Source organism: Argentina silus (genome assembly GCF_951799395.1).
Source record: "Argentina silus genome assembly, chromosome: 8".
In the NCBI taxonomy this organism is placed as follows: Eukaryota; Metazoa; Chordata; class Actinopteri; order Argentiniformes; family Argentinidae; genus Argentina; species Argentina silus.
In genome coordinates this window covers 7,038,856-7,064,279 of record NC_139662.1, presented here as the reverse complement: position 1 = coordinate 7,064,279, position 25,424 = coordinate 7,038,856, and the positions used below count along the sequence as shown (strand labels likewise).

At 39.6% G+C, this 25,424-nt stretch overlaps 2 protein-coding genes and 1 pseudogene across 3 annotated transcripts in view; all 3 read right to left on the bottom strand.

The window, feature by feature from the left end:
* spen (spen family transcriptional repressor) overlaps positions 1–10,465 on the bottom strand; it is a 34,909-nt gene extending 24,444 nt beyond the window's left edge. The window contains exons 1-2 of the mRNA XM_083674903.1: positions 10,198–10,465; positions 6,800–7,120 (exon numbers count right to left, since the gene is read on the bottom strand). Of these exons, the coding sequence (XP_083531029.1) occupies positions 6,800–7,120; positions 10,198–10,280 (404 nt within the window). The 5' untranslated portion in view covers positions 10,281–10,465. The remainder of the gene's footprint in view (positions 1–6,799; positions 7,121–10,197) is intronic.
* A 6,876-nt stretch (positions 10,466–17,341) lies between these two features.
* On the bottom strand, positions 17,342–20,778 carry tmem82 (transmembrane protein 82; the record flags this gene model as incomplete). Its single annotated transcript, XM_083675680.1, has 6 exons — positions 17,342–17,727; positions 17,860–18,044; positions 19,241–19,655; positions 19,781–19,982; positions 20,427–20,499; positions 20,694–20,778. The coding sequence occupies 6 exons, from the start codon at positions 20,776–20,778 to the stop codon at positions 17,710–17,712; spliced, it is 978 nt and encodes a 325-aa protein (XP_083531806.1). The 3' UTR covers positions 17,342–17,709.
* Positions 20,779–22,770: 1,992 nt separating this feature from the next.
* Positions 22,771–25,182, bottom strand: LOC310808884 (sulfotransferase 1C4-like; annotated as a pseudogene). Its single transcript, XR_014555094.1, has 8 exons — positions 25,169–25,182; positions 24,826–24,932; positions 24,470–24,602; positions 24,237–24,316; positions 23,829–23,955; positions 23,583–23,677; positions 23,218–23,382; positions 22,771–23,012 (listed from the first exon to the last, which is right to left on the bottom strand). The product of XR_014555094.1 is annotated as a sulfotransferase 1C4-like (transcript).
* Between the last annotated feature and the right edge of the window lie 242 nt (positions 25,183–25,424).

The following is a 25,424-nucleotide window of genomic DNA, read 5'->3' as shown; positions in this document are numbered from 1 at the left end:
AAGTGAAGGGGTCTGAATACTTTCTGAAGGCACTGTATCTGCCGATTTCCTTTTTAGCACAGTTTTCAAAAGTAAACAGTGGCAAAAAGATACTCTTAATGCTGATTAGGCAAAAATCCAATCTCAATAATGACCTGAAATGATCTCCATTGATAAATAGTGCGACATTTATTTATTTTATGTGCACAGTTACTTATGCCAAATGAGAATATCACATGTTCTGTGCACTGCATATTGATATCAATAATTTGCTGTTCAATCTAACTTGTTGTGACAGTTTGATCATCCACTGAATTATTTTTGTTATATTCAGTATATTTAATTTACAAAAACATACACAAATGCACTGTGAAAAGCACTCTTAAAAAACATAAGAGATGCCAAACACTGTAATTTCCAGTAATGGTTTATTCCAACTCTCCCCCTCCCCAAGACAAACTTTATCAAAGTGGTATATTCCGCTCTCTTCACAAAAGTAAACAAACCTACATTCTGCAGTCCATGCTGATATGGTTAATTGAACTACGCACCCAAGCTGCTTGGGACAGAAGTTAGTTAGAACGTCTGACTCTGAAATTCATGGGTACAAGCTAGCCATGTTACCCGGTGAAATAAATGATTGGTAAATAATATCTTACTGAATAACTCTAACATGATATGTTCAGTGCTGATTGAACACTCGGTAGCTAAATGTATGCATTTGTTTTGAAACACACTTAGAACAGCAGTTAACAATTGCGAGTTGCAGTGATGCACTGTAAAAAGGAAGATGTTTGTGTATATGCCAATCACAGCACGTCAAAATTATGTCCTCTCTTATTGTAACCTTTATTTTACATTGAAGTCGAACTGAAATGGAAATCAATAAATGATGCTCATCGTCATGCCCCCAACTCTCTTTTTATTGTAATTATTTTAAAAATATATGTATTTTTATGTGTGGTATTTTATTTAGTGTTTTTTTTATATTGTGGTAGACACAAATCAAAATTCACATTTCATGTAGCCGTATTAAAAGAGTTATTTTGCCAGGTCACTGTTCACATTTTGCGAGCTTAATCTGTCCACCTATCAAACTGTCTCTATCTCCTCTCAAAGGGAGCGCATTTTGAGGGAGAGGGTAATTCACATTCACCATCAAGTTCACTTTTGGAAACGTTATCATTCCATTTGTGCACTTGCCAGATGTTCTTGATTTAAAACACTGGATGTGTATGACTATTCATTAGTTATTCAGTAATAGCAACAGCAGTTCACCAAGTTATTCTGGCTCTGTCATGCAGTAATGTATCAATCAGGGGTAACATGGCTTTCAAAAGTCAGCATTTTCTAAACGCAGACCCTCCAACCTCAGTTTTGATAGATTTTACCTGCATTCTAATTAAACAGACAGACATTTAGCAAGCTACTGTAAATTTGCAAGCTACTGTAAAGTTATGACCAGTTAGTTTCCCCAGTGGTTTGCAGCAATTCGCAGGTGTCTTCAGAAACATACTTTTCTCAATATCACTGTATACTCGTGGTGGTGGAAGATAATTAGTATTGCTAAAACACAGATTATCCTTTCTTCAAGAGTGGCCTTTGTCAAATGTATTTCAGAGACACCAATCAGAGGGGAGGGTCAGCATCAGATAGACATCGCCTATTTAAATATAAAAAATGGAACGGTTATAATGATTATTTGTATCTCCTTACATCATAAATTACAACAGTTGGACATTCTCCAATCATGAGAAAGCACTGGTGAAGTGTGCCTGCCTCGACTGTAAACAAAGCTGCGCCAGCAGCAGTAGCATGACAAGACAGCCATGTGGACAGTAGTTTGCCAGCTAGCCAAACTAATAGCTAGCAAACATTAGCATTAACTTAATCTCCCTGCTGCTAGATGGGCTGTCAGTCAACCAACAAGTACACACACCCAGTCAGTCCCGTGGCTTCTGAGCAGAGGAAAATCTATACGAGTGTGTGCTACATTTTTGTTGCTCTGAGATAACAAAACGCATAACAAAAAGTCATTTCAGTCCGACTTTAATTTTAAACTTTAACTTTCTGCATTGGTTTATAATAAAATCTGCCTAGGAGTTGCACTTCGCAGTAGCTTGCTAGCAAAAAAAATAAATAATAATAATCTGCACCAGCACCATTCTTAATAGTACGACAGAAAGATAGTCTTAACATGCAATCATTCTATATCTTGTTTTTAAGACATTTGAGATTATATCGTGCCAAAAAAAATCTTTAAAGATTTTTTAAAGATCACTGCATTTACCCTGTAATGTAAGGTCTAAAATAATCTACAGTTGAATGTAAAAGACACTAAAAGGTTTTGATGCAAAATGGAACAAATGTCTATACACTTTCCATATGAAATTTAAGAGAAACAACCTTTGGAGGAATGATTTTACCAACATTTATCATTTCCAAACTAAATGAAATATCATGTTGCAATTCTTTAGATATTGCTTTTGAGACTATTATATCAGGACACAAATCCATGGTATAATCACGAGTGTTTGAGGGATATGGCTGGCCTTTTTTATGCAATACAATGTAACCATCAATACATTGCTTTGTTGTTTTCCAGTCAGGCATATTGAAATTCCTGATTGCCTGATGACCCAATCAGGCAATGCATTTTCACGGGTCCATAAAATGAGTAACAACTCCCAAGATAAAAAAATAAATATAGGGAACTCGGGAGCGGACTATGATATGGTCTCCATGTCCGTTCATGTCACATGCTTTTTCTCTAACACCACTGGGACATTTTTTATTAAACAGAGGTGAATGATGGGTCTTGCCATACAGATGAGGCATTTCCGAAATTACATGGATTGGCCCAATTTTTACGAAACTATGGTGAAAGATGCGTCTTGTTTAGGAGTTTCAAGGTGATGCGATTCATCATTAAAAATGTCATAATAGGGTGCAATGTGGAGAGCTAGGAGTGTAGTCGAATGCAATAGGCCTATAGCCTAACGAATTTGGGAATAATATTATGAGAAATCAAAGCAAAGCTGTAAGCAGCAAACTGATAATGAATCAAATAAGCACCACACATTCCGGTAACTTTTAAGTCTGGCTACGAATGCAGCTAGAGGAGTGTAGCCTAAAGCAAGTAGGCCTATAGCCTAACGAATTTGGGAATAATATTTTGTGAGTGAAGTCTGTTATGCACCATAATTTAATACCGAAACTTGTCCTATACCAATTCGGAAATCAGAGTTGTGTAACCTAGGTTTATAGCCAACTGTAACCAAATAATTTGCCTGTGCAAATATTTTGTCTTAGCCCATTGGTGAAATTTGTGTTTGAAATAAAGGCCTCTTATATGAATAGAGTTAGTACAATAGTTGCCTAATGGCACCCAAATAATGTTTCTCTTTGGTTACAGATAGATAGAGCGGCGCTACATCTTTCGTGGGGGACAACATGTTTCCTGGACACTTGTTTATTAATTAAATCTATCCTCCAAAGAACATTATTTTGTGCTTTAGGTTTTTTCACAGTATTTTCATATGAATGATGACCCAATAAGTCAACACTAAAGGAGCACACAAGGTGAAAAATCTAGATCAGTATTTGCCCTCACCATACATAAAACAGCAAGGCTGTGGACAATTTTTAGTACTTTAGGCTCAATGCATTTAATCATATGAAGAGGGATTCATGAATATCATGTATGGGTTGAGCATGTGTGTAGTGAAATTGACAGATAACCTCATCCCCCTCCTAAATACTCAAATAAATTATAAATGTGGTGGAGGGCTAAACCTACTTTATAGAAATGCCCCCCCCCCACACACACATTGCATTATTGATAAAGACTAAAGTAATTCAACTACAATTAAGGTAGGGCTTCTTTCAATTATTGACTACTAGCATCATGCTGTCTTAACATCATTAAAACTAGATAGACTCTGTTTTTTGGGTTCTTTGGTTAAGTGTGCAACACCTTGTATTGTGACACGAGGTTGGGATCTCCCCATGTTTTAAATCCTGGTGATGTGTTGGGGGAACATGTTGATAAAAAACCTCGATGTCCAGTTTAAAATAAAGAAATAGCCTGCAAATGCATGAAAACTAGATTACAGCGGTGTGGCGGAAAAAAAATGGTTTTGCCTGTTGAAAAGTTGGCAATCCTGGTGCCAATTTAGAATGTGTATCTTAAATGAACACAACTGCAGTGAATCAGGTACATGGAACAGTGTTAGAAATAGTTCCTAGAGTTTTATTCTTCTCTAGCACTCGACTAACTTCAGTAGAAACAGGAATTGGGCTCAAGTTTCAAAGGTTAGAATCAAGGCCACAAACTATACACATAGCAAGATTAAATGAGAGACTATGCTATTGCTATACAAGATTTGTGTAAACCGTTGGACTCTTGCTATGGTATGTAATACAGTGAGTGTCAAATTGGGTTTACTCTACCCTTTTTGTATTTATGAATACAACAATCAAATCTGGTGTAGATTGTGGTGGAGGAGGGGTAGTGCAACAAAACAGCACTCCACATCCAGTCTTTTCCATGTACATTGAGCCGGCCTGTATCTAAATCATACAACATTTTTCACTTTCATATCACTAATGTGAAAAATGCCTCATCAACTTGGAACTATTGACTAGGGAGAGCAGAGGTTAAGAACTGGGGGTGGGGTAGGGTGAAAGTAAGGAGGGACAGCAATTTAAGGCAGGTAAAAGGTACAGAGTCTGCAAACCAACAAGCAATTTAAAATCTATTTACCAGCTACTATTGTTAGTGGGAAATATGGAGAGAGACAGGGGTTCAAACTAGGGGTTAGAGAGAATAGCTAATATACACAGGGCAGGACATACCAACCTTTTGAGAGAGCGGTAACCCGACCTACAATTCCAAATACAATCTAGGGAGATAGAATTTTGTGAGCAAAAAAAAAAAATGTAGGGTGGGCATAAAAATTTAGCAAAAATGCTCAGGTAGGTTAATGTTCAAAAAGGTAATCCTCATCAGCACGGCGGGAAGACGCACTTGCTTGGCGGGGCTCGCATACCAACTAATCCAAAAGACTAATCCAACATAGGACTGTCGGAAAAATTGTCATGGGAGGTCCAATTAAGCTATACCTCCAAAAATTGTTGCATAAACCATAATTGTACAAAACTACGGATAGATTGGCATGGATTTTTTTTTTTTTTTCTTTTCTTTTTTTTAAATGGAAAAAAGCAACCCAATCCAGTCAAATCAATCGATTATATCCAATAGGGCATCTTCAATGAACTATGCTCTATTGATTCCCCAGCAGATTTGACTCCGTTATGGAACAAATTTGCAAAAGCATTTTATCTTCATCTTTAAGTCAAGCTCATCCTACAGCTGTGCAAAACTGTGAAATAGTCCAACTCCATTCATTAAAAGAAAAACAATTCTGGTTACGACACAGTCTCAGGAAAATCATCAACTCGTCAGTAATAATCCAGGCGTCTTTTAGTTAATTTAGAGCATTCTTACTTATTCCATTTAACAATATATGATCAATTTGAAGCGTGTGAACTTTTTCGTCAAGTGTCTATCCGTGATTTTTCTTCACAGGTAGAGTAATCTGTAGAGAGTAGAGGCAGGTTAACTTTATGGCAAGCAGTTGAATTCAATGGATTGGCAGGATGTTGTAGATTTCTGAGTCCAATTGTATCCAAGGACAGATTTAGTTCCACATTCAGGAGGGAGTGAGGTAATCCACTGACCAAAGGCAGGTATCTCCATTGGCATCCATAGTCCCACTTTCCTCAGCCCCCGGATTCCCACGGCTTTGATTTGTATGATCCAAAAATATTCTGACTATTAAGTATTTGTACTTTATGCTTTCATCCATCCATTGTACAGTCTTAGTCTATCGATAACAAAAATAGAAACAAAAAAAATCACCAGGAACAAAATTCATTCAAATAAAAAAACAACAACTTGTAATTTGCTCACTGTTTCTGATGTTTCTCTACGAAGTTGATCAACAGTAGAGGTCTCCCAGCATTTAGCCGTAAAGCCCTGATATCAGACATAATCCCATACAAAACCAAAAAAACATACCTTTAGCAAATTATAGAATATCCTTTTGTGATTGGCCAGTATTAATCCAACAGGGGAATACATATCCTGGTTAGGTTATCCACATGACTCCAGACCACGAGGGAAGTGCAGCATTTGAAACACCACAGGAAGGGGTGCAGAATGGTGGAGAACCCAATTTGTACTAATCCAAACACTAGTTAATGTGTCTTACATGTGTATATGTGCTCTTGGTTGTAATGTTATATGAAAATAAAAAAGGGTGACATTAATCCACCAAGGAGGGCATTGTATTCCAGATCAGGGCGATCCCAGGGAAGGCTGCTGGAACAAACTCTCTCCAGCATCCAATAATCCCGGGAATTTTTTGATATCCAATATTATGCCCCGTACTTTCCGCAATTGTGATATCCACCTCACAGGAATGTTAAAAGCTCACAAAGATAATCCCCAACAGCTATTAAGCTATTCACTACACACACAGAAATAAATGTATGTGCGTAACGTACATACATGCTCATTTACAGTATTTCTTGGTGTCTACCATAAGTATGAATCCATGAGCAACAGCGAAGCTCTGAGGACTTTAGAAGGGATGCCTAAAAGATTATTTCTTGAGTATGAACTTCTTTCATATCCCCTCTTTTTCCTCTTAAACCCCCAAACAAGTAAATGAATAGATGGTGGAAAGATGCTTGGGGGTAAGGCGTTACAAGAAACCAAGGTCCCCCTGCCTTCAGAGAAACTTTGTCCACTTACCCGTCTAGTCTGCGTTCAAAGCGTCCCTCTCTGCTGTGGAGCGATGCAGGGGGTCCATACAGTGGCCCCCCTGCCGCCCTTGTGAACCCTGAAACATCCCGCCCACGAGAGCCTAGGGACAGGCTATCGTCCAGCCCTCTCGCGGCACTCGGGATTGTGCCTGGCTCATTGTAATCAGTGCGCAGGTCTCTGTCCCCCATCTTGTTGATTGAATTGTGAGCTTTCTGAGCACTTTTAAGGTCCACAAAATCCACAAAGGCTGCAACTCCACCTTCTGACCCGCGCTTTGGGAGGACCTTGACACTCTCGACCCGTCCATATCTAAAGAGGAAAAGGGGAATGAAAACAAAAAATATGAGCACCAAAGACAGTAGGCTAATTAATGGCTTTCCCAACATTCATGCAAGTGTCACTGACACAACTCAAAGGTTTTTTATTGAAATACAACTCCTTGCTTTTATTTGATTTTAAAACTTATTTAAAAACCTATGAGCTTTATTTATGCATTTCTTCCATTCCTCAAACTTGAGTGACATAGTATGGGTGAAATTCTCTCTGTGAAGGAGGTGGGGGTACCTTGAGGAGCCACAATTCACAAAGTGTCTTTGTTGGGCCATTCTGTGTCATCTAACCAGGCAACAGTAACTAAGCAACTAGAACATGAAATCCTGGCACTTTGCATGATAATTCCTATATATTAAAACAATGCCGAGGAGATCGTGTTATGAGAAAGATCCTCTATTGAAGTATTCAAGAGATGGTGCTCTGAGGAGATCTGCGCAACCCTGCATAAGGACACGCTCCTAGTTCGCTCTTGCTTGCTGGTGCAAACGCGATGCATCAAACAGTTCAAAGGATCTTCTATTTATTGTTCCGTCCTGACCAAATAAAGGGTTTAATATCCAAATATTAGCAAAACTTATCGCAATTACCGATTTTCATGGAAAGGCTATGCTGTGGACAATTCCAAAATTGGTTTGTTTCACTAGGAATAAACTGTAATATTTCTCACTTTATATTTTTAAACAATTAAAATAAAAAAAATATAGTCTTACATGCATTTCCATGCGTGTAACACTGGTCAAACCAAATATGGTTGTGTTGTGGTTGGTTGAAGTACTTTTTTCACGTTTTTGGGCATTGTAGGGAAAACCGAATCCTAATTGCATAATAACAAGACACTGGACAAGCATAATGCAAAACAATAATTAAATAATTAAATAAATCGCCAAGGGTCAGATTGGGAAAATAATTGCACAAGATCTGTTTCTGCTACACTGATTCCACTGGCCGACAGAGACAACTTCTAGAAGAATGCCCATAAGTGTATCTATATTATGCCAGTTCCCACATTCAATAGCGTCCGACGCCATTTTAGAGAGCCGTTCACACTGCTTACTCATTCTGCCGTCCCCCATCTTCAATGACTCCTATCACACATTTGGCTGTCATGCACCTGCATACGCTGCGTGGCTACTTATTGTAACAATGCATATGAGGCTGCTGGGCACCCCGAAATGTTTCCCTGCTCACTGCTCATTGGGCTATACTCCGCCACAGTAAAGAAATCACATTGATAAGTGTTCTTAAATGTGTCCACATAACTTTAGGAAAGGATATGATATGCATGTATAAAATGATTGCACCGTAGTCCTAACAAACAAAGAAAGCACTGCAAGATGTTGAAAATGTGTTTGCTGAAACATTCGTGCAACTAAACATGAGAAGAAGAAAAAAAAATAACGGTAGAAATAATAATCGTTCTGGCTGTCTCATAATATACAGTAGGTATATACAATCAGATGTGTCTGAGGAACATACTATGCTGTGGGAAAATGTGCAGTTGAAATTTCCCTGATGACAAAATCCACGCACAAGTAAAACATTAAATTGCTGATTTATAGGCCAACACAAGTACTAAAAAGTAATACCGACATCATGTCTTTTATGCTAATTATTGCTTTATTCCCGTGCCTTGATCGACAGATTGGCGGGCTGTTTTTTTTTCCCTTGACAGTCACTGGAGCGAGAGCGCGCACATAATGGCATTCAAATGTATACACATTTTCCTGTTCAACGCCATTATAATCTAACTAAATTACTCCCAACGTAATGCAATAGGCGATATATTGTCTGGCGGTAGGCTCCTTCAGAGAAAAAGGAACAATATTTCCCTTGATATAGAGCAACTTGCCAACTTACAACGGAATCAACGTTCATAGATCATCATCATAATAATGTTCAATATTTTTTTGTTAATGTACCTTAAGATTAAATACATATGAGGTTCACTGTGCGTCAGTGACATGCTGTAGCTACACTGTAACACATTTCGATGATAGAAGTACACAATTGACGATTTAATTATGGCAATTGGCAAATTCATAGTTGGTCTGCTTACGTAACTTATGCTGCCCGAAGTGGGCGCGTGCAACAAATGTAGAGGAAATTCTTAGTGCAACCATAGTGCACCTAACAATGAATTATGTTGATTAGAATTCAATAACCAGTTCATAACAGTTGCCTAATCAAATACCTTACATTTCTCATTTCAATGGCTGTTTTTTTCAATTGCACGTTAGTATGATGTGATGGCGCAACTGTGAAATATTACCCTACTGTCTATGTATATCAGTTCAAACAACTGCTTCCAACATCGCAGCAAGCAACCCCAATTTGCTACAATGTTGCACTTCAGTTCGCGCGTTACCAGAGACGTCAAGATTTCCTACAATATTGCAGTGGGAACCAGCATGATATCGTGCACGCTACAGACAGATGATATCACGTTAGATTATCATATGTTTGGACAGTGAGCTAGCAAACAACATTGCTGTTGTCTAGGAATCAACACATTTCGAAGTCGTAAGTCCATTGCACGTGGATACATGTCAGTGTTTGTTGATAAATGAGCTTACCAACACTATACAAGCCGCTACACAAATGCCTAGTTCGTTAGCTAGTAATTACATGACATTGCACGAGACCACTTTCCACTCTGACAAGTCTTGCAAGGAGAACTGTGCAACACATCTCAAGCGCCAAGTTTCTTGACATCCCTAACCGGCAAGCAAGCAAGATTGTTTTCACTGGTGCTCGCTCGCTGACGGTAGCTATTTTGTTGCAGTAATTAGCTAACTAGCTAGCTTTAATTAGCTTAATATTCCGTCGCGTGGAAGACGATTTGCAGCAACACACCGCAAAATGCAGTTTAACAGGCCTTCTGTTTGTCAGATACTGTAGCTAGCTAGCATCTCTTTATCCCGAGTTTTGTGAGCAATGTTGTTAGCTGACAGGACTGTCACTGGCCGGGCAAATGTCAGGATTCTCTCCCTTGACTTCAACCAGAACGCATGCCCTCAGTTGAGGAAATAACCAGCACACCAATGTTTACTCACCGCTTGAAGTGCTCAATGATTTTCTCTTCACGTACATTTTCGGGTAAATTTCCCACCCATAAATGTCTGGTTTCCCGGACCATACTGTGTGCTCGTGTCCCCCGATCATACAGATGCGTTTGTGATGTCAATCTCTTCCGATATAATGTAAAATACGTTGCGAATTTAGCGCAACAAAGTATTGTGCGTGGATCCTAGACTGTTTTAACCCAATGTAACCATTGCCATTGGGTTCGATCCTCGCACGCTGTTTGATTCTCTTTGCTGTTCAAGCGCGGTCTGGATACACGAGAACGCGCTCTACTGTTCCCGTGACTAGGCGCGTCCCTGACACGATGCGACCTTTGGCTGTCGAAAGAATGCTTGTAGCTACCTAAAAAGATGCAGCAACCTTGCTCGTAATGAGACGCCTACAGCGCACGCGTGGCACTGTGTGAACTATTTTTTTTTCTCTTGCAGATGAGATCTTCTTTCATCTTGCGCATGCGTGGTCATCAAATGTGTGAGCTCCCCGTGGGAGTGACAAGAGGTACAGTTAGCCTATTTGACAAGCAGTGCGACAGGATGTTTTACTCTGTGTTTGTATTTATATTTAATAATGTTGAAAACTGAATGCATAGGATACGCTACTGTGCAAACATGGTGCTCAAAGAGTGTTCAGTGGACAGTTGTTGTAAGATGGTGTTCTCTCAGTAGTCTCCACATAGGAATTAGGCTAGGAGGTCTGATGTTGATGTATGTTTGGTGCAGAACAAAAAATATTTCTTATGAGCCTACCAACATAGTGCACAATTATAATGCATTTTATTTGTATAGAACTTCCTCACAAACCCAAAGCTCTTTACAGGTCAATAAAGCATTACAATAAAGTGTGAAAGCACAATACAGTGGACAGCAATATAGACAATGAAATATCATTACAGCCTGCTTAAAGAGGCATGTATTTTAAAAGAGTCAACACTGTCAAAAGCTCTGACAGACTAGGGTAAGGTATTTCAGAGGTGGGCGGCAGTGGAGAAAGTCATGTGGTAGGGACATGGAGCAGGGACAGGTAGGAGGGGGTATAGTCATGATGTATTTTAAGGCCTACCTTCAGGGTTTTGTAGGTGTGGAACAAGACTTACAAATAAATCCTCTCTTTAATGGGGAGCCAATGTAGGTCCTGGGGTACATAGGTGATGTGGTGATTGGAGGGGTTAGATATGAGGGGACAAGCACACAGGGATTTTCAAGCATTCTGTCTATAAACCATGGAATGTTTCTTGATTAGAGTACCATTTATATGCCTGGATGCAGAGAATTAAACCGTGTACCTGGCTGGAGTAAAGACCAGAACCATCAAGGCCACGCCCAAACCACTTCAGACCCCTACCAAGTCAAGATTCAACCTCTAAATATACTAACCTAGACTAAGAACCTCTGTATCGAGACTATAATAATGACAGGTTTTGAATGGAAAAACAGGACCGATTAAATTTAAAAATGTATAAAGCCAGCAAAATATGGCATCTATATTAATAACCATTACACACCCACCAACTAAAAGGCGAGAGGCAAGGCTCTATATAATTCATATGTTGGGTGAGCCACTAGAGTTACATAGCTCTAACAAGAGATACTGTACACACATTTGTCACAGGGGTACAGGTGAACTACAGCACACCAAGAATTTTATTTTATTATTAGGCCTACAATTATTATTACAATTTGTATTGTCTACTTTCTTTTACAATTTGAAATGCAATTATGTAAAATAAGAATTTGCTGCTAATTAATAAATACAAAGAGGTTATTCTGGTAGTAACTCAACACTTTAGTTTTTCCTGAGCTCTGTTTAATAATTGATGGCATTATCAAGCACAACAAGTCCAAAAGTCCAAGAAATAAAGTATACTGTTAGTCCAAGGATAAGATAACTGATATCAACGTCCATGGTGTAGCAGTAGGCCAGTAGATGTAGCTCGTAAATGTTATTTATTTTGTAACCTTTATTTATCCAGGGAGACATACTGAGACTGAGGTCTATTTTGCAGTTGCGCCCTGTTTATAATACAAATATGATTACAAAACAACAACTTAAAAACACAACAATAAAATGCACACATTAATTGATCAAAACAAGAGCATGTCTCTGTGAACTGGTCCCTAACCAAGGAATTAAAACGTGTAAGGGACCTAGTGCTCTAACCTCAGTCTATCCTGAGGATTCCATGACTGACGAGCACAGTAGCTAAAAGCAGTTTTTCCCAATTCTGTAGACACCCGTGGGACATAAAAAAATAGCAAGCTCTGAGAGCGTGTGTGATCACCACTAGGTCGCCATAAAAGCAATGATGTGAGGTAAAATGGGAGTTTTAAAAGAACTGCTTTATATACAAATAAAATCCAATGATAAGCCCTTCTCAAAGTCAAAGAATCCTAACCCACAAACTGATACAAACATGAAATGACGAAATTGAGTGATACAGTTTCAAGAGAATGGTTAATGAAATCTCAACAGCTTGAATAAAGGTTTTCGGATTGACATCACAAGTGCATTGATAGCCTACGCATGCGCTACAATGCGGTAAAAAGGGAGCTACGTTTGCACCGAGACGCATGCGTATGGAACGCCCATGTGAAACACAGCAGAAATTTCTAGAAATACAGCAAAGAATACATTCGTGGTCGCCGAGGAAATAAGAGCCACATTCTCATTTCAGTGGTGGTTTCACGATATCTAGGGTATAGCCTACAGGACCTCTCTTGGAAATAGTCGTGTCTTCTACTGACAACGCAGCGAATTCTTCATTTTGATGTAAATGGAATTACTCAATAAAGGCTACAAATAACCTTTGGATTGTACCATTTTCTGATTGTCTAAAGGGCGAACGTCTTGTGGTGGAATTACTAGTTATAAACTATTTTTATTTTGGTCTTGAGCGACCCTGGATTATTTTCCAATAGAAAATGCTGCAGCGTCCAACTCTTCCTCTTATCATGGAATGAATAAAGGAAATAAAGAAATTGTACCATGTTGGATGTAATAAATGCCCTACTGCCAGCTCAAATCTGCAATTTAAATAGTGGTCACATAACTGGCGTCAAGAGACAAGAGATACGGAATAAAATTATGTTGGGTGTATGTATTCACAGCACTTTATCAATTTGGGATTCAAATGATGGAATTACAGCATAAAACAAGGCAATAGTCTTTATTATTATACTCTTATATTCTTTATTATTATACTCTTATAGTGGGCTATAAAAAATATTTCGCAATCTTTCTAAATTAGTATTTTTCCGTTGAGAATTCAGAATATCACATTCACTCGTCACTATATCCTATGTGGTGATTTTTAACTTTTGGTCCTTTTCAAATTTGAAATAGAGACATAACTTTGTAAAACGCCATTTTGTGTGACTTGCAAGAGCCAACATTATGCTTCAGCCATTTTGTATACAGTATAGGTTCCTTCTCTTCAGGCTGAGTCTCTGTCAGGCATCGCTACAGAAATAACCCTGCTCTGTTGAGCCAAAATGTGCTTAAATAAAACCTTACCAAAAGAAATGCGAGGCTATACATCAGACTCTGTGTTAAGGAGATTCTGATCACATTTCTAGGGATATACAGCAGCATAATGTTGTAGCCTATAATTCTACAGTTGCATTTACATCTGTTTTAGATTACTGTATCTACAGTTGAAGTCGTACGTTTATATACAGTCATGAGAAAAAGTTAGGACACCCTATGAAAACCTTTGTCTTTTTCAACATATTCAAACATATGGACATTTGATATTCATTTGAACAATATTGGAAAAATTGAGGTAATAAAACTAAACAAATACAACTGAAACAAATTATTTAAAAAATGATTGGTAAAATGTAATTAATAGAAATGCAATCTTCTTGTGAGGAAAAAGTTAGGACACCCCCACATTTAGTTCCACTTAAAATGCCTAAAATTATAATCAAGAGCACCACATCAGGTGCAAATGATTAGAACATCGTTACAGAGGATTTTGGAGGAGCCTGTCCTATTTAAACCTCAGACATTTAGTTTGGTTTGCTCTTGATTGTTGAAGTGAGTTGCATCACCATGGCGAGATCAAAAGAGCTCTCTGAGGCCTTCAGAAGAAAAATTGTAGATGCATATGAGTCTGGGAAGGGATATAAAAAGATCTCCAAACAATTCGAAATTAGCCATTCCACTGTCCGGAAAATAATTTACAAGTGGAGAACATTTAAAACCACCACCAACATGGCCAGGTCAGGCCGCCCAAGCAAGTTCAGCCCAAGAGCTGACCGAAAGATGCTTAAAGAAGTCTCCAACAATCCCAGAATGTCATCACGGGACCTACAGGTATCTCTTGCCACAATTGATGTCAAAGTACATGCATCCACCATAAGAAAGAGACTGAACAAGTTTGCATTACATGGGAGGTGTGCAAGAAGGAAACCCCTGCTGTCAAATCAACATCAACACAATCAACACAAAAAACATCAGAGCAAGACTAAAGTTTGCCAGAGAACACCAAGAGAAAGACCAGAACTTCTGTAACAATGTGCTTTGGACAGATGAATCCAAAGTTGAACTATTTGGGCACAGTAAGAGTAGACATGTTTGGCGCAAAACCAAGACAGCATTTGAGAACAAGAACCTCATACCAACTGTGAAGCATGGGGGTGGAAATGTCATGGTTTGGGGCTGCTTTTCTGCAGCAGGGCCTGGTCAGCTCACCATCATAGAATCCACTATGAATTCTGTATTGTATCAGAGGGTGCTTGAGGAAAATGTGAGACCATCTGTTCGAAAGTTGAAGCTGAAGCGGATGTGGACCATGCAACATGACAATGACCCAAAACATTCCAGTAAATCTACCAAGGAATGGCTCAAGAAAAAGAAATTGAGAGTTCTGGAATGGCCAAGTCAAAGCCCGGATCTTAATCCTATTGAGATGCTGTGGATTGATTTGAAACTGGCTGTGCATGCAAGACACCCCTCTAACATCCCACAGCTGAAAGAATTCTGCAAGGAGGAGTGGGAAAAACTTTCTCCCAATCGATGTCAGAGACTTGTAGACAGTTATAAGAAACGTCTAATTGAGGTTATTTCAGCCAAGGGGGGCAATACTAGCTATTAGGGCATGGGGTAACTTTTTCCTCAGTAGGAATTGGCATTATTGTTAATTTTTCGTTAAATAAATGATTACAAAGTTACATTTTCATTGTTTTTTGTTCAATTACATCCCCTTTATCTATAGATATTGTTAGAAAGAAGATAAAATATTGATATGTCCATATTTTTAAAAGAATAACTTAATATTTTGGGGGGTGTCCTAACCTTTTCTCATGACTGTACACTTAGGTTGAAGTCATTAAAACTCATTTTTAAACGACTCCACAGATTTCATGTTAACAAACTATAGTTTTGGCAAGTCGGTTTGGACATCTACTTTGTGCATGACACAAGTATTTTTCCAACAATTGTTTACAGACAGATTATTTCACTTATAATTCACTATATCACAATTCCAGTGGGTCAGAAGTTTACATACACTAAATTCACTGTGCCTTAAAACAGCTTGGAAAATTCCATTCCATGATGTCATGGGTTTAGAAGCTTCTGATAGGCTAATTGACATCATTTGAGTCAATTGGATTCAAATTCAAACTCAGTACCTCTTTGCTTGACATCATGGGAAAATCAAAAGAAATCAGCAAAAAAATTGTGGACCTCCACAAGTCTGGTTCATCCTTGGGAGCAATTTTCAAATGCCTGAAGGTATCATGTTCATCTGTACAAACAATAGTACAAACAATAGTAACAATAGTAAGTATAAACACCATGGGACCACACAGCAGTCATACCACTCAGGAAGGAGACGTGTTCTGTGACGAACGTACTTTGGTGTGAAAAGGACAAATCAATCCCAGAACAACAGCAAAGGACCTTGTGAAGATGCTGGAGGAAACTGGCACAAAAGTATCTATATCCACAGTAAAACAAGTCCTATCTCAACATAACCTGAAAGGCCACTCAGCAAAGAAGAAGCCACTGCCCAAAAACCGGTTTGCTACTGCACATGGGGACAAAGATCAACTTTTTGGAGAAATGTCCTCCTCTCTGATGAAATAAAAATGTAACTGTTTGGCCATAATGACCATTGTTATGTTTCGAGGAAGAAGGTGGAGCCTTACAAGCCAAAGAACACCATCCCAACCGTGAAGCACGGGGGTGGCAGCATCATGTTGTGGGGGTGCTTTGCTGCAGGAGGGACTGGTGCACTTCACAAAATAGATGGCATCATGAGGAAGGAAAATTATGTAGATATATTGAAGCAACATCTCAAGACATCAGCCAGGAAGTTAAAGCTTGGTCGCAAATGTGTCTTCCAAATGGAAAATGACCCCAAGCATACCTCCAAAGTTGTGGCAAAATGGCTGAAGGACAACAAAGTCAAGGTATTGGAGTGGCCATCACAAAGCCCTGACCTCAATCCTATAGAAAATTTGTGGGCAGAACTGAAAAAGCATGTGCGAGCAAGGAGACCTACAAACCTGATTCAGTTACACAAGTTCTGTCAAGAGGAATGGGCCAAAATTCCACCAACTTATTGTGGGAAGCTTGTGGAAGGCTACCCAAAACGTTTGACCCAAGTTAAACAATTTAAAGGCAATGCTACCAAATACTAACTAAGTGTATGTAAACTTCTGACCCACTGGAAATGTGATGAAAGAAGTAAAGGCTGAAATAAATAATTCTCTCTACTGTTATTCTGACATTTCACATTCTTAAAATAAAGTAGTGATCCTAACTGACCTAAGACAGGGAATTAAATGTCAGGAATTGTGAAAAACCTAGTTTAAATATATTTGGCTAAGGTGTATGTACATTTCCGACTTCACCTGTAGATGCAAAATTGTTGGCACATCTTTACTTAAGAGAAATTGGTTGCAGACAACACATGAAACATGTATACAGTATAATAGTCTAGACTGAAACACATTTTTTAAATATGAATTAAAATGGGGGAAATATTACTCTTATAAAAATATATTATTCTATTTATTATTATACATAGATCTCTCATGGAATCTGCATGGATTGTCAGGTCCTGACAATGAAGGACAACAAGCCAGACTGTTTTTTGCTATACTGTATGTTGTATGGGTCAGTGTGTTTGTAACCTGAGTTGTGTAGTTGAGCCTTTAGTTAACCTTGAACCACTCATTGTTGACAAACTAATGTGGCTCATCAAAGATTGTATTGCAACAGTTAGTAAATAAGTCATCATAATAGGTTGTTTATTCTGTTTTCAGTACATCCACTGTGGTATAAAAGTGTATTTTGTTAGGATATAAATAGGCTATTGCATCAAATAACTGGCTGATGCACTCGTCTATGATATGAAAGAGTCAGAGCGAACGTAGTGTCTTGCTGTAATGGTTAGCTCTGGTGGTCTTTGCCAGGTGTCAGTTTTCTCCTATTTCTCCTTGTATATGGTTCTCACTTCCCAGGGAATTTCTTCAATCCTCCTCCACATCCTACATACAATTAAACATGAAAATAAATATCTTCGATCCAAGACTATCTAAACTGCACAAATGTTTCCAAAGAGAAATAGGTGAACCTATGGTGAGCTGGAATTGTGTAGAATAGTGTAGATTCATACTCACTAGTGTTGTAGCATCCAACATGTCTTTGGAGGGTAACAGACAGCCAGCCTCACCAACGAAGCAAATTAGGATGTGTAGCACATCTGCCCAGCGGCCAACAGTCAGCATCAGGATCATCAACCCACCTAGCCGCACCACCACTGTATTGAGAAGAGCCTGTCCACTTGGCTGGCGATGCTGATCCTCTAATAGAAAAATAATTATCATCAGCTTTTCTCAAATGACAACATGCAAATGTTTTACTTGTTTTGTGCATTGTAACACTTTACATTAAGTTGGGTTTATGAAGATATAAGTTGGTGTGCACATTATAAGCATGTTAAAGGTGTAATATGTAACATTCAAGCTTTCTAATGGTTCTAAATGACTTATGTTGACAATGTTTAATTGGTAGTGATCAGGGAATGAGACCTCTTGAAATAAATATTTAAATTACAAACACTGTTTTGGTCCCGAAAAATGCTTTCTAACCTTGGTGTCTAGGGGTGACACCTAGGTTGGTTTACAATTGGCCAGGGGTGTTCTAGAGGAGTGGGCTCACTGTTAAGGTCAGAGCTAATGAACCCAGGCGCGGAACACAGTGTCAGGACATGAAGATAAAATAATAGGGTATTTAATGAGGGAATAGCAGGGAACAGGAAAAGCAGGGTGGAAAGGCAAACGGGGTAGGGCAGGCAGGCAGGCAGACAGGGCAGGTGGGGCACGTAGGGTAGGTTGGGCAGGGAGGGCAAGTAGACTAGGCAGGTAGTGTGGGCAGGCAGGCTGACAGGTGAACAGGCAGGCAGGTGGATAACCGGGTCGAGGTCCTGGAGCATCAAAAGACAATGATCAGACTGAGTACTAAGACACTAGGACTTTAGAATCAATATGAGAATAAGCGGCCGAGAACGAGACTAACTCGGAGACAACAATCTGGCGAAGAGTGGATGGGAAGCCAGGGTTTAAATACAGGTGATGAGCAGATGACCAACAGGTGAGCAGAACGAGCAGGTGGAGATGATGAGTGACGGGGAACCGGAGCCTGGCCACGCCCACACACAACACAAACAGACAAACAAAGACAGACAGGAGAGAGGGAGGCACTGGCACGAACTAGGTGGAAGTGGAGGGCGTGACACTCACTGATTTTTGCCTAAATAGTGGTCACATCACTGGCGTCAAGATGAACGAGAAATATGGAATAAAATTACGTTGGGTGTATGTATTCACAGGATATAGCACTTTATCAATTTGGGATTCAAATTAAGGAATTACAGCATAAAACAAAGCATTGAGCTCATTATCTAATATCAACCATGAGTTATAACTGTTCATCATGGTTTATAAACTACGTACTACCATAAACGCTTTGTAATGGTAAACGTATGCTCTTGTCTCTCACCCTGCATGTACACCACCAGCAGTGTGTAGCAGATTGTCAGTGGTGTCCAGAACCTGAGGGCCTCTGTAGTTGAAAGGAAGTGTCGGTTGATTACACATATGGCAGCAAACGCAGCCACTGTGAAGGTAAGCATAAGGGCCCTGCATAGGGCAGGTAGCAGGGAGCAGCCTGATGTCAGGAGTGTGATGCACACTCCACAGTAGCGCTGAGAGCTGTGTAGTCTATACAGTGCCATGACATGGAGCCGCATGCGCACGGTCTGACTGGCCAGGAACCAGCTCAGTGCTCCAGCCAGGAGCAAACACAGCCAACGTTGGGGTGCCCCCTCGTGGAGGAAATGGAGACTGCAACTGAGAGCACAGCCCAGGGAGAACTGGCACTGTACAACAATTTGCTGCAGAAACCTAGTGGAGCCCTGTGGATTTGGAGAGCGTAATAGGAAATGAGAGAGAGATCAGGGTTATTTCATATGAAATGCTAGAAAGTTTTTCATGTTAGTGTTAACTGTGTTACTTTATTAGAATGCAAGGGCCTCCTTACTGGTCCAGCTGTGGCCCAAGCTGAGACTGCTCTGAGAGAGAATTCTAGAACCACCAGGGAGGCAACTCGAGAACCCACGACAGCCAGCAGCCCCGTCAGGAACCAAAACTGGAGAGTCCCACTCAGCCCAATTTTAGCACTGCCTTGATGTCTTGGTGTCTTTTGCATGGAGGACGTTTGACGGCTTCCCTCATTGTTTGAACTGGGAAGAGAGTGTACAGAGTAGAATAGTAACCCACATCTCAAAGGACTAAAATAGAATATTTCCCTGGATGGATTGATAATTGTGATCTTGAACAAATTTGTCATGTGTAAGGAGAGGTCTTTATTTTGAAATCAAGCACATTTTATTCACCTGCACAGAACAATTGCAGTTTTAGATGATTAACCCGAGTCACACTTGTGAGTTTGGGTGTGTGTGTGTGTGTGTGTGTGTGTGTGTGTGTGTGTGTGTGTGTGTGTGTGTGTGTGTGTGTGTGTGTGTGTGTGAGTGAGAGAGAGAGAGCTGAGCTAAGAGCACTTTGGCACGCCCAGTTCATGTCTCAGATAGGTCAAGGTCTATGTACGTACATTTCATTGAATCCTATTATGTTAACAATTTTCAACATTTCCCACTTTCATCTCTGATGGCGGACATGTTTCTCACCTCTCAGCCTCTAAGAATAAGTGTACCCTCATCAAGTTACAGAGCACAGAGATCCCACATGCGCCCACAAGTCCTGCATGCCACAAAACATTTTTATTATCACCTGTCATCACCAACAAAACATTTCAGTGTCCAGAAAGCACGATACTAAAAAAAAAAACATACCTCAGAATGAGTGGTAGGATTTAAATATACTTATAGCAAACAGTGACACTGTAAATTAATCTTACCCACAGTTCATGTCAAACTAATGTCGCAAGATCTTACCTTTAAGTAAACTGTCCAGGGGGTTTGCATCCAGTGTCAGCCAATCCGGTAAATTAGGAACAAACGAGGTGATAAATGATAACATTGTGTAGCCGAATAATGATTATAATGTATTTCCCTTGATGCAACTGCTTTCGATTTGAGATCAAATGCGACCAAACTAGAAAACGATACAATCAACACATCTCGGCATCGCAACAATTAACTTTAATATTAATAAAATACTAAGGCCTTTAATGGTTTACTTGAATTGCAGAATATTTAGCCTACTACTACTATCCGTAGCCGATACGTATTAATGATCGAGCTTCGCTCAGTCTGGCTTGTTCTGTGTTCTGTTTCAAAGGTCATTCGATGCCAACGACAGTTGGGGGGCCTATGAAGGCAACTGCGAGACTACTCTCATAAATATACTCAACGGCCACTTTATTAGGTACAACTGTTCAACTGCTAGGTAACGCAAATATCTAATCAGCCAATCACATTTCAGCAACTCAATGTATTTAGGCATGTAGACATGGTCAAGACGACCTGCTGAAGTACAAACCAAGCATCAGAATGAGGAAGAAATGTGATTTAAGTGACTTGGAGGCATGGTTGTTGGTGCCAGATGGGCTGGTCTGAGTATTTCATAAACTGCTGATCTACTGGGATTTTCACGCACAACCATCTCTAGGATTTACAGAGAATGGTCCGAAAAAGAGAAAATATCCAGTGAGCGGCAGTTCTCTGGGCAAAAATGCCATATTGATGCCAGAGGTCAGAGGAGAATGGCCAGACTGGTTCGAGATGATAGAAAGGCAACAGTAACTCAAATAACCACTCGTTACAACCAAGGTATGCAGAAGACCATCTCTGAACGCACAACACGTCGAACCTTGAAGCAGATGGGCTACAGCAGCAGAAGACCACACCAGAGCCACTCCTGTCAGCTAAGAACAGGAAACTGAGGTTACAATTCGAACGGGCTCACCAAAATTGGACAATAGAAGATTGGAAGAACGTTGCCTGGTCTGATGAGTCTCGATTTCTGCTGTGACATTCAGATGGTAGGGTCAGAATTTGGCGTAAACAACATGAAAGCATGGATCCATCCTGCCTTGTATCAACGGTTCAGGCTGGTGGTGGTGGTGTAATGGTGTGGGGGACATTTTCTTGGCACACTTTGGGCCCCTTAGTACCAATTGAGCATCGTTTAAACGCCACAGCCTACCTGAGTATTGTTGCTGACCATGTCCATCCCTTCATGACCACACAGTGTACCCATCTTCTGATGGCTACTTCCAGCAGGATAACACGCCATGTCACAAAGCTCACATTATCTCAAACTGGTTTCTTGAACATGACAATGAGTTCACTGTACTCCAATGGCCTCCACAGTCACCAGATCTCAATCCAATAGAGCACCTTTGGGATGTGGTGGAACAGGAGATTCGCATCATGAATGTGCAGCCGACAAATCTGCAGCAACTGCGTGATGTTATCATGTCAATATGGACCAAAATCTCTGAGGAATGTTTCCAGCACCTTGTTGAATCTATGCCACAAAGAATTAAGGCAGTTCTGAAGGCAAAAGGGGGTCCAACCCAGTACTAGCAAGGTGTACCTAATAAAGTGGCCGGTGAGTGTAAATGTCCTAATAAATAAGTTTGACCCGACCCGAAGTAGGCCTACTTAATTCTAGACAATGATCTATTTTAGTCTGTCTATTTATTATTATATAATTGTTGTAAACACAGTACAGACAGGTATATGCGAGTATGGCAGGTGAATCGATAAAATATAGATTAATATATGGGGTGAATACACATGAGCTACATAGAATTTGTGTTGTCACTCAATATTTATTTAGGAATTAAATACTTAATTCAAACATTGACACCAAATGCAAATGTAGAAAATGTACTACTTCATAATCAAATGTGCAAGAGACAATGATAATTGTCCATTTATTTTGGATAGCGCTTTTCTCAGTATTCAAAGACACTACATTCCATGGAGAGAACAAGAATAGATGGATAAATAAAAAGTGAAACAAAAGCATAGTCAGTAAAAACAAAAATTGTTGAATCCTTGTTTAATAACAAAATCCTTGTTGAGTGAAGCAGTCAGGCACCACAAGGCCATCAAGTAAAAAAACATTTGTCAGGCAAACTTTAAGATTGTCTATCCACCTCCGGAGTGTAGGGTAGGGGTTTGAAATGAAAAAGATCAAGAAGCGGAATGGAATGGTACTATCAGCCATCATTGAGTTGTAATGCTCATCAAATAAAGCATTTTCCTGTGGACTGAAATGATTCTGCCAGTCTCCAACTTCTCCTGTAAACACAAACAATGGATCTGACTTTAACACACACTCACTGTTGTGCAATGCAAAATGGATTATGCCCCACAGAAGAAAATATGTCTCTGGTGCCCCTGGCAACCAGGACATGCCGCAGTGTAGAATGTGGTAGTCTTTTAGAAGAATAATGCAGTATTCAGTTGAATTCCCTCTCTCTCACACACACACACTCACACACACCCTTCCTTAAGAATTCAGATGCCTGACGATTGAAGATGGTATCTGGTACAACAGAGTAGTTGGCCATGGGGTTTTCTTGCATGGCAGAAAATGTTGTTAATAATTTCATCTGATGAAGTGTTTCCCCAAGAATTCAGAGATCCGATGAATCTCTCTGGCAGGGTTCTGAGAGAAAAACAGATGAGGTAGAGTCAGAATTATTTAGTAATGAGAAATTGAGTGTTATAAAATACTGTCAGTATTCACTTACAGTACAGTATATAATGTATGACCTGTTTTGACAGTGCCAGTACAGAAGTGGTTAATGTGTTTTTTGAAAAGCACCACTATACTACAAGGTCAAGTCAAGGTCAATTGAGGCATACCTCCTTCATGTCTTCAAAGAATAAGCAGTGTATTGGCTTCTTTTCTCTCTGCCTCCAGAAGGCTTTTACATGGTCATACCAGGAGCCCCATCCTACTGTGAAAAATCTTCTCAGTCAATGTAATTCTATCTCAATGGGGTCTAGGTCAAACAATTGAGTAGCAGTGGCAACAAAATTACAGATATATATATATTTTTTTTTTTTTATTGTACACGTATATAAGAAGCAATCCAGTACAACACTTACACTGTCCTTTCATGAATTTATCCAGATACTGTGGCCAGGGTCCTGGCTCTGGTTGAATCAGATTCATTCGGTCAAAGTGAAAATATGAAACCACATTGTCCTTTGGATTGCGGGCCACATATATCACCTTGAGGGATACATACATAGCATAACGTGTTTTTTCTCACATTATATCCACCCATCCAGTTTTTCACAGTATGTTTACATTGAGGCTTCCTGCCTAGTTCCCTTCTCATCATTGGTGAGATGACACCGTGATGAGACCACAAGATGGATACCACCACTTCAACTGGGTTTTATCAGGTGTTTGTAATCCCCCTGGTAATTGTATTTCTCATTCTTTCAGGAGCACTTGAGCTAATACTGTATATTTGAGCTAACATTTGTAGAATATATAAATGGTCTCACCTTACAGCCTGCTTCCTAGAACGTTTGAGGAATGAGCTGAATGACACGAAGAGGGGCCATCTTCTCGACTAGAGTAATCACTGCAGAGAAGAAACAGACATCAGAGATCAATCATGAAAAAAAGGTGAAATACTTACCTTCACATGCAGAACATTCCACATACAGTGAGTATATTCTCATTAACAATTATATGTCAATAATACTTTACTTGAGGGATGAGGATGTTAGTCGACATAACCTCTGATCAGACAAAGTGGGATTCGGAGTGGTCATCTCTAGAAAAGGCATGCGGTGATGTGTGGGCGCAAGCCTGGCCTTCTCCATGATTTAAGATCAGATCCACCATCTCCTGGGTGCATGTGGTCCCTATGAGTGAGGGACAGAGGATAGTACTGTTGCATGTATTGATGTCAATGGCTGTCCAGACTCAACTGATATTTATTGGTTATTATCAACATTTAATCGCAATACACTGTTGTCATTCTCCTTCTCTTGTGTCCCTGCTTTGAAACCCTGTATTTGAATCTTTTCATTGAAGCTAGCATCTTAGAGAAAGAATAAGTGGACAATATAGTAACTTTTTACTCACCTGCCTTTGGGTATGTGTCAATAAGCAGGTCGCATGGGAATGCTTGGAATTTCTCTACTCTCTTCCAATGTGACGAAAGGCTCCCGCAATAGGATCCCTTGTACCTCCTTTAAAGAGCAATGGGTCTCCCACCCCTTGGGAGAGATTGAAGAGGTGGTCTAATCAGATAGAAACAGTAGGCCTACTCATAGACCAATCAATGATTTGCACTTCAAATGAATCCTTGTGATTTAATCATATTAATTTTTATCACCGGACTGAATTGTACACCCAACTACGGAACCACAGGCAGAACAGCACAAGGATATTGGTTTAGATAACTAAAAATAAATGTGTAGCTTACCTTGGTTTGATCATTATTTGCCATATCTTAGTCTTAGTAGATTGTAATCGTTTTCGCTTCTACTGTATTTGCGTCGAAATCAACTAAATGCACCCCCACCACATGCTGTTGTTACGTAGTCGCCCAATATGAGTAATTTTATTGTGTAATCAAAATAATGTGATCAAAGTATACAAAATCATGTGTAGTAGCCGCCATACACGTTTAGCCCCAGGCAGCCAACTGTAGATATTTGCCAATAAACTTTACAAAATAC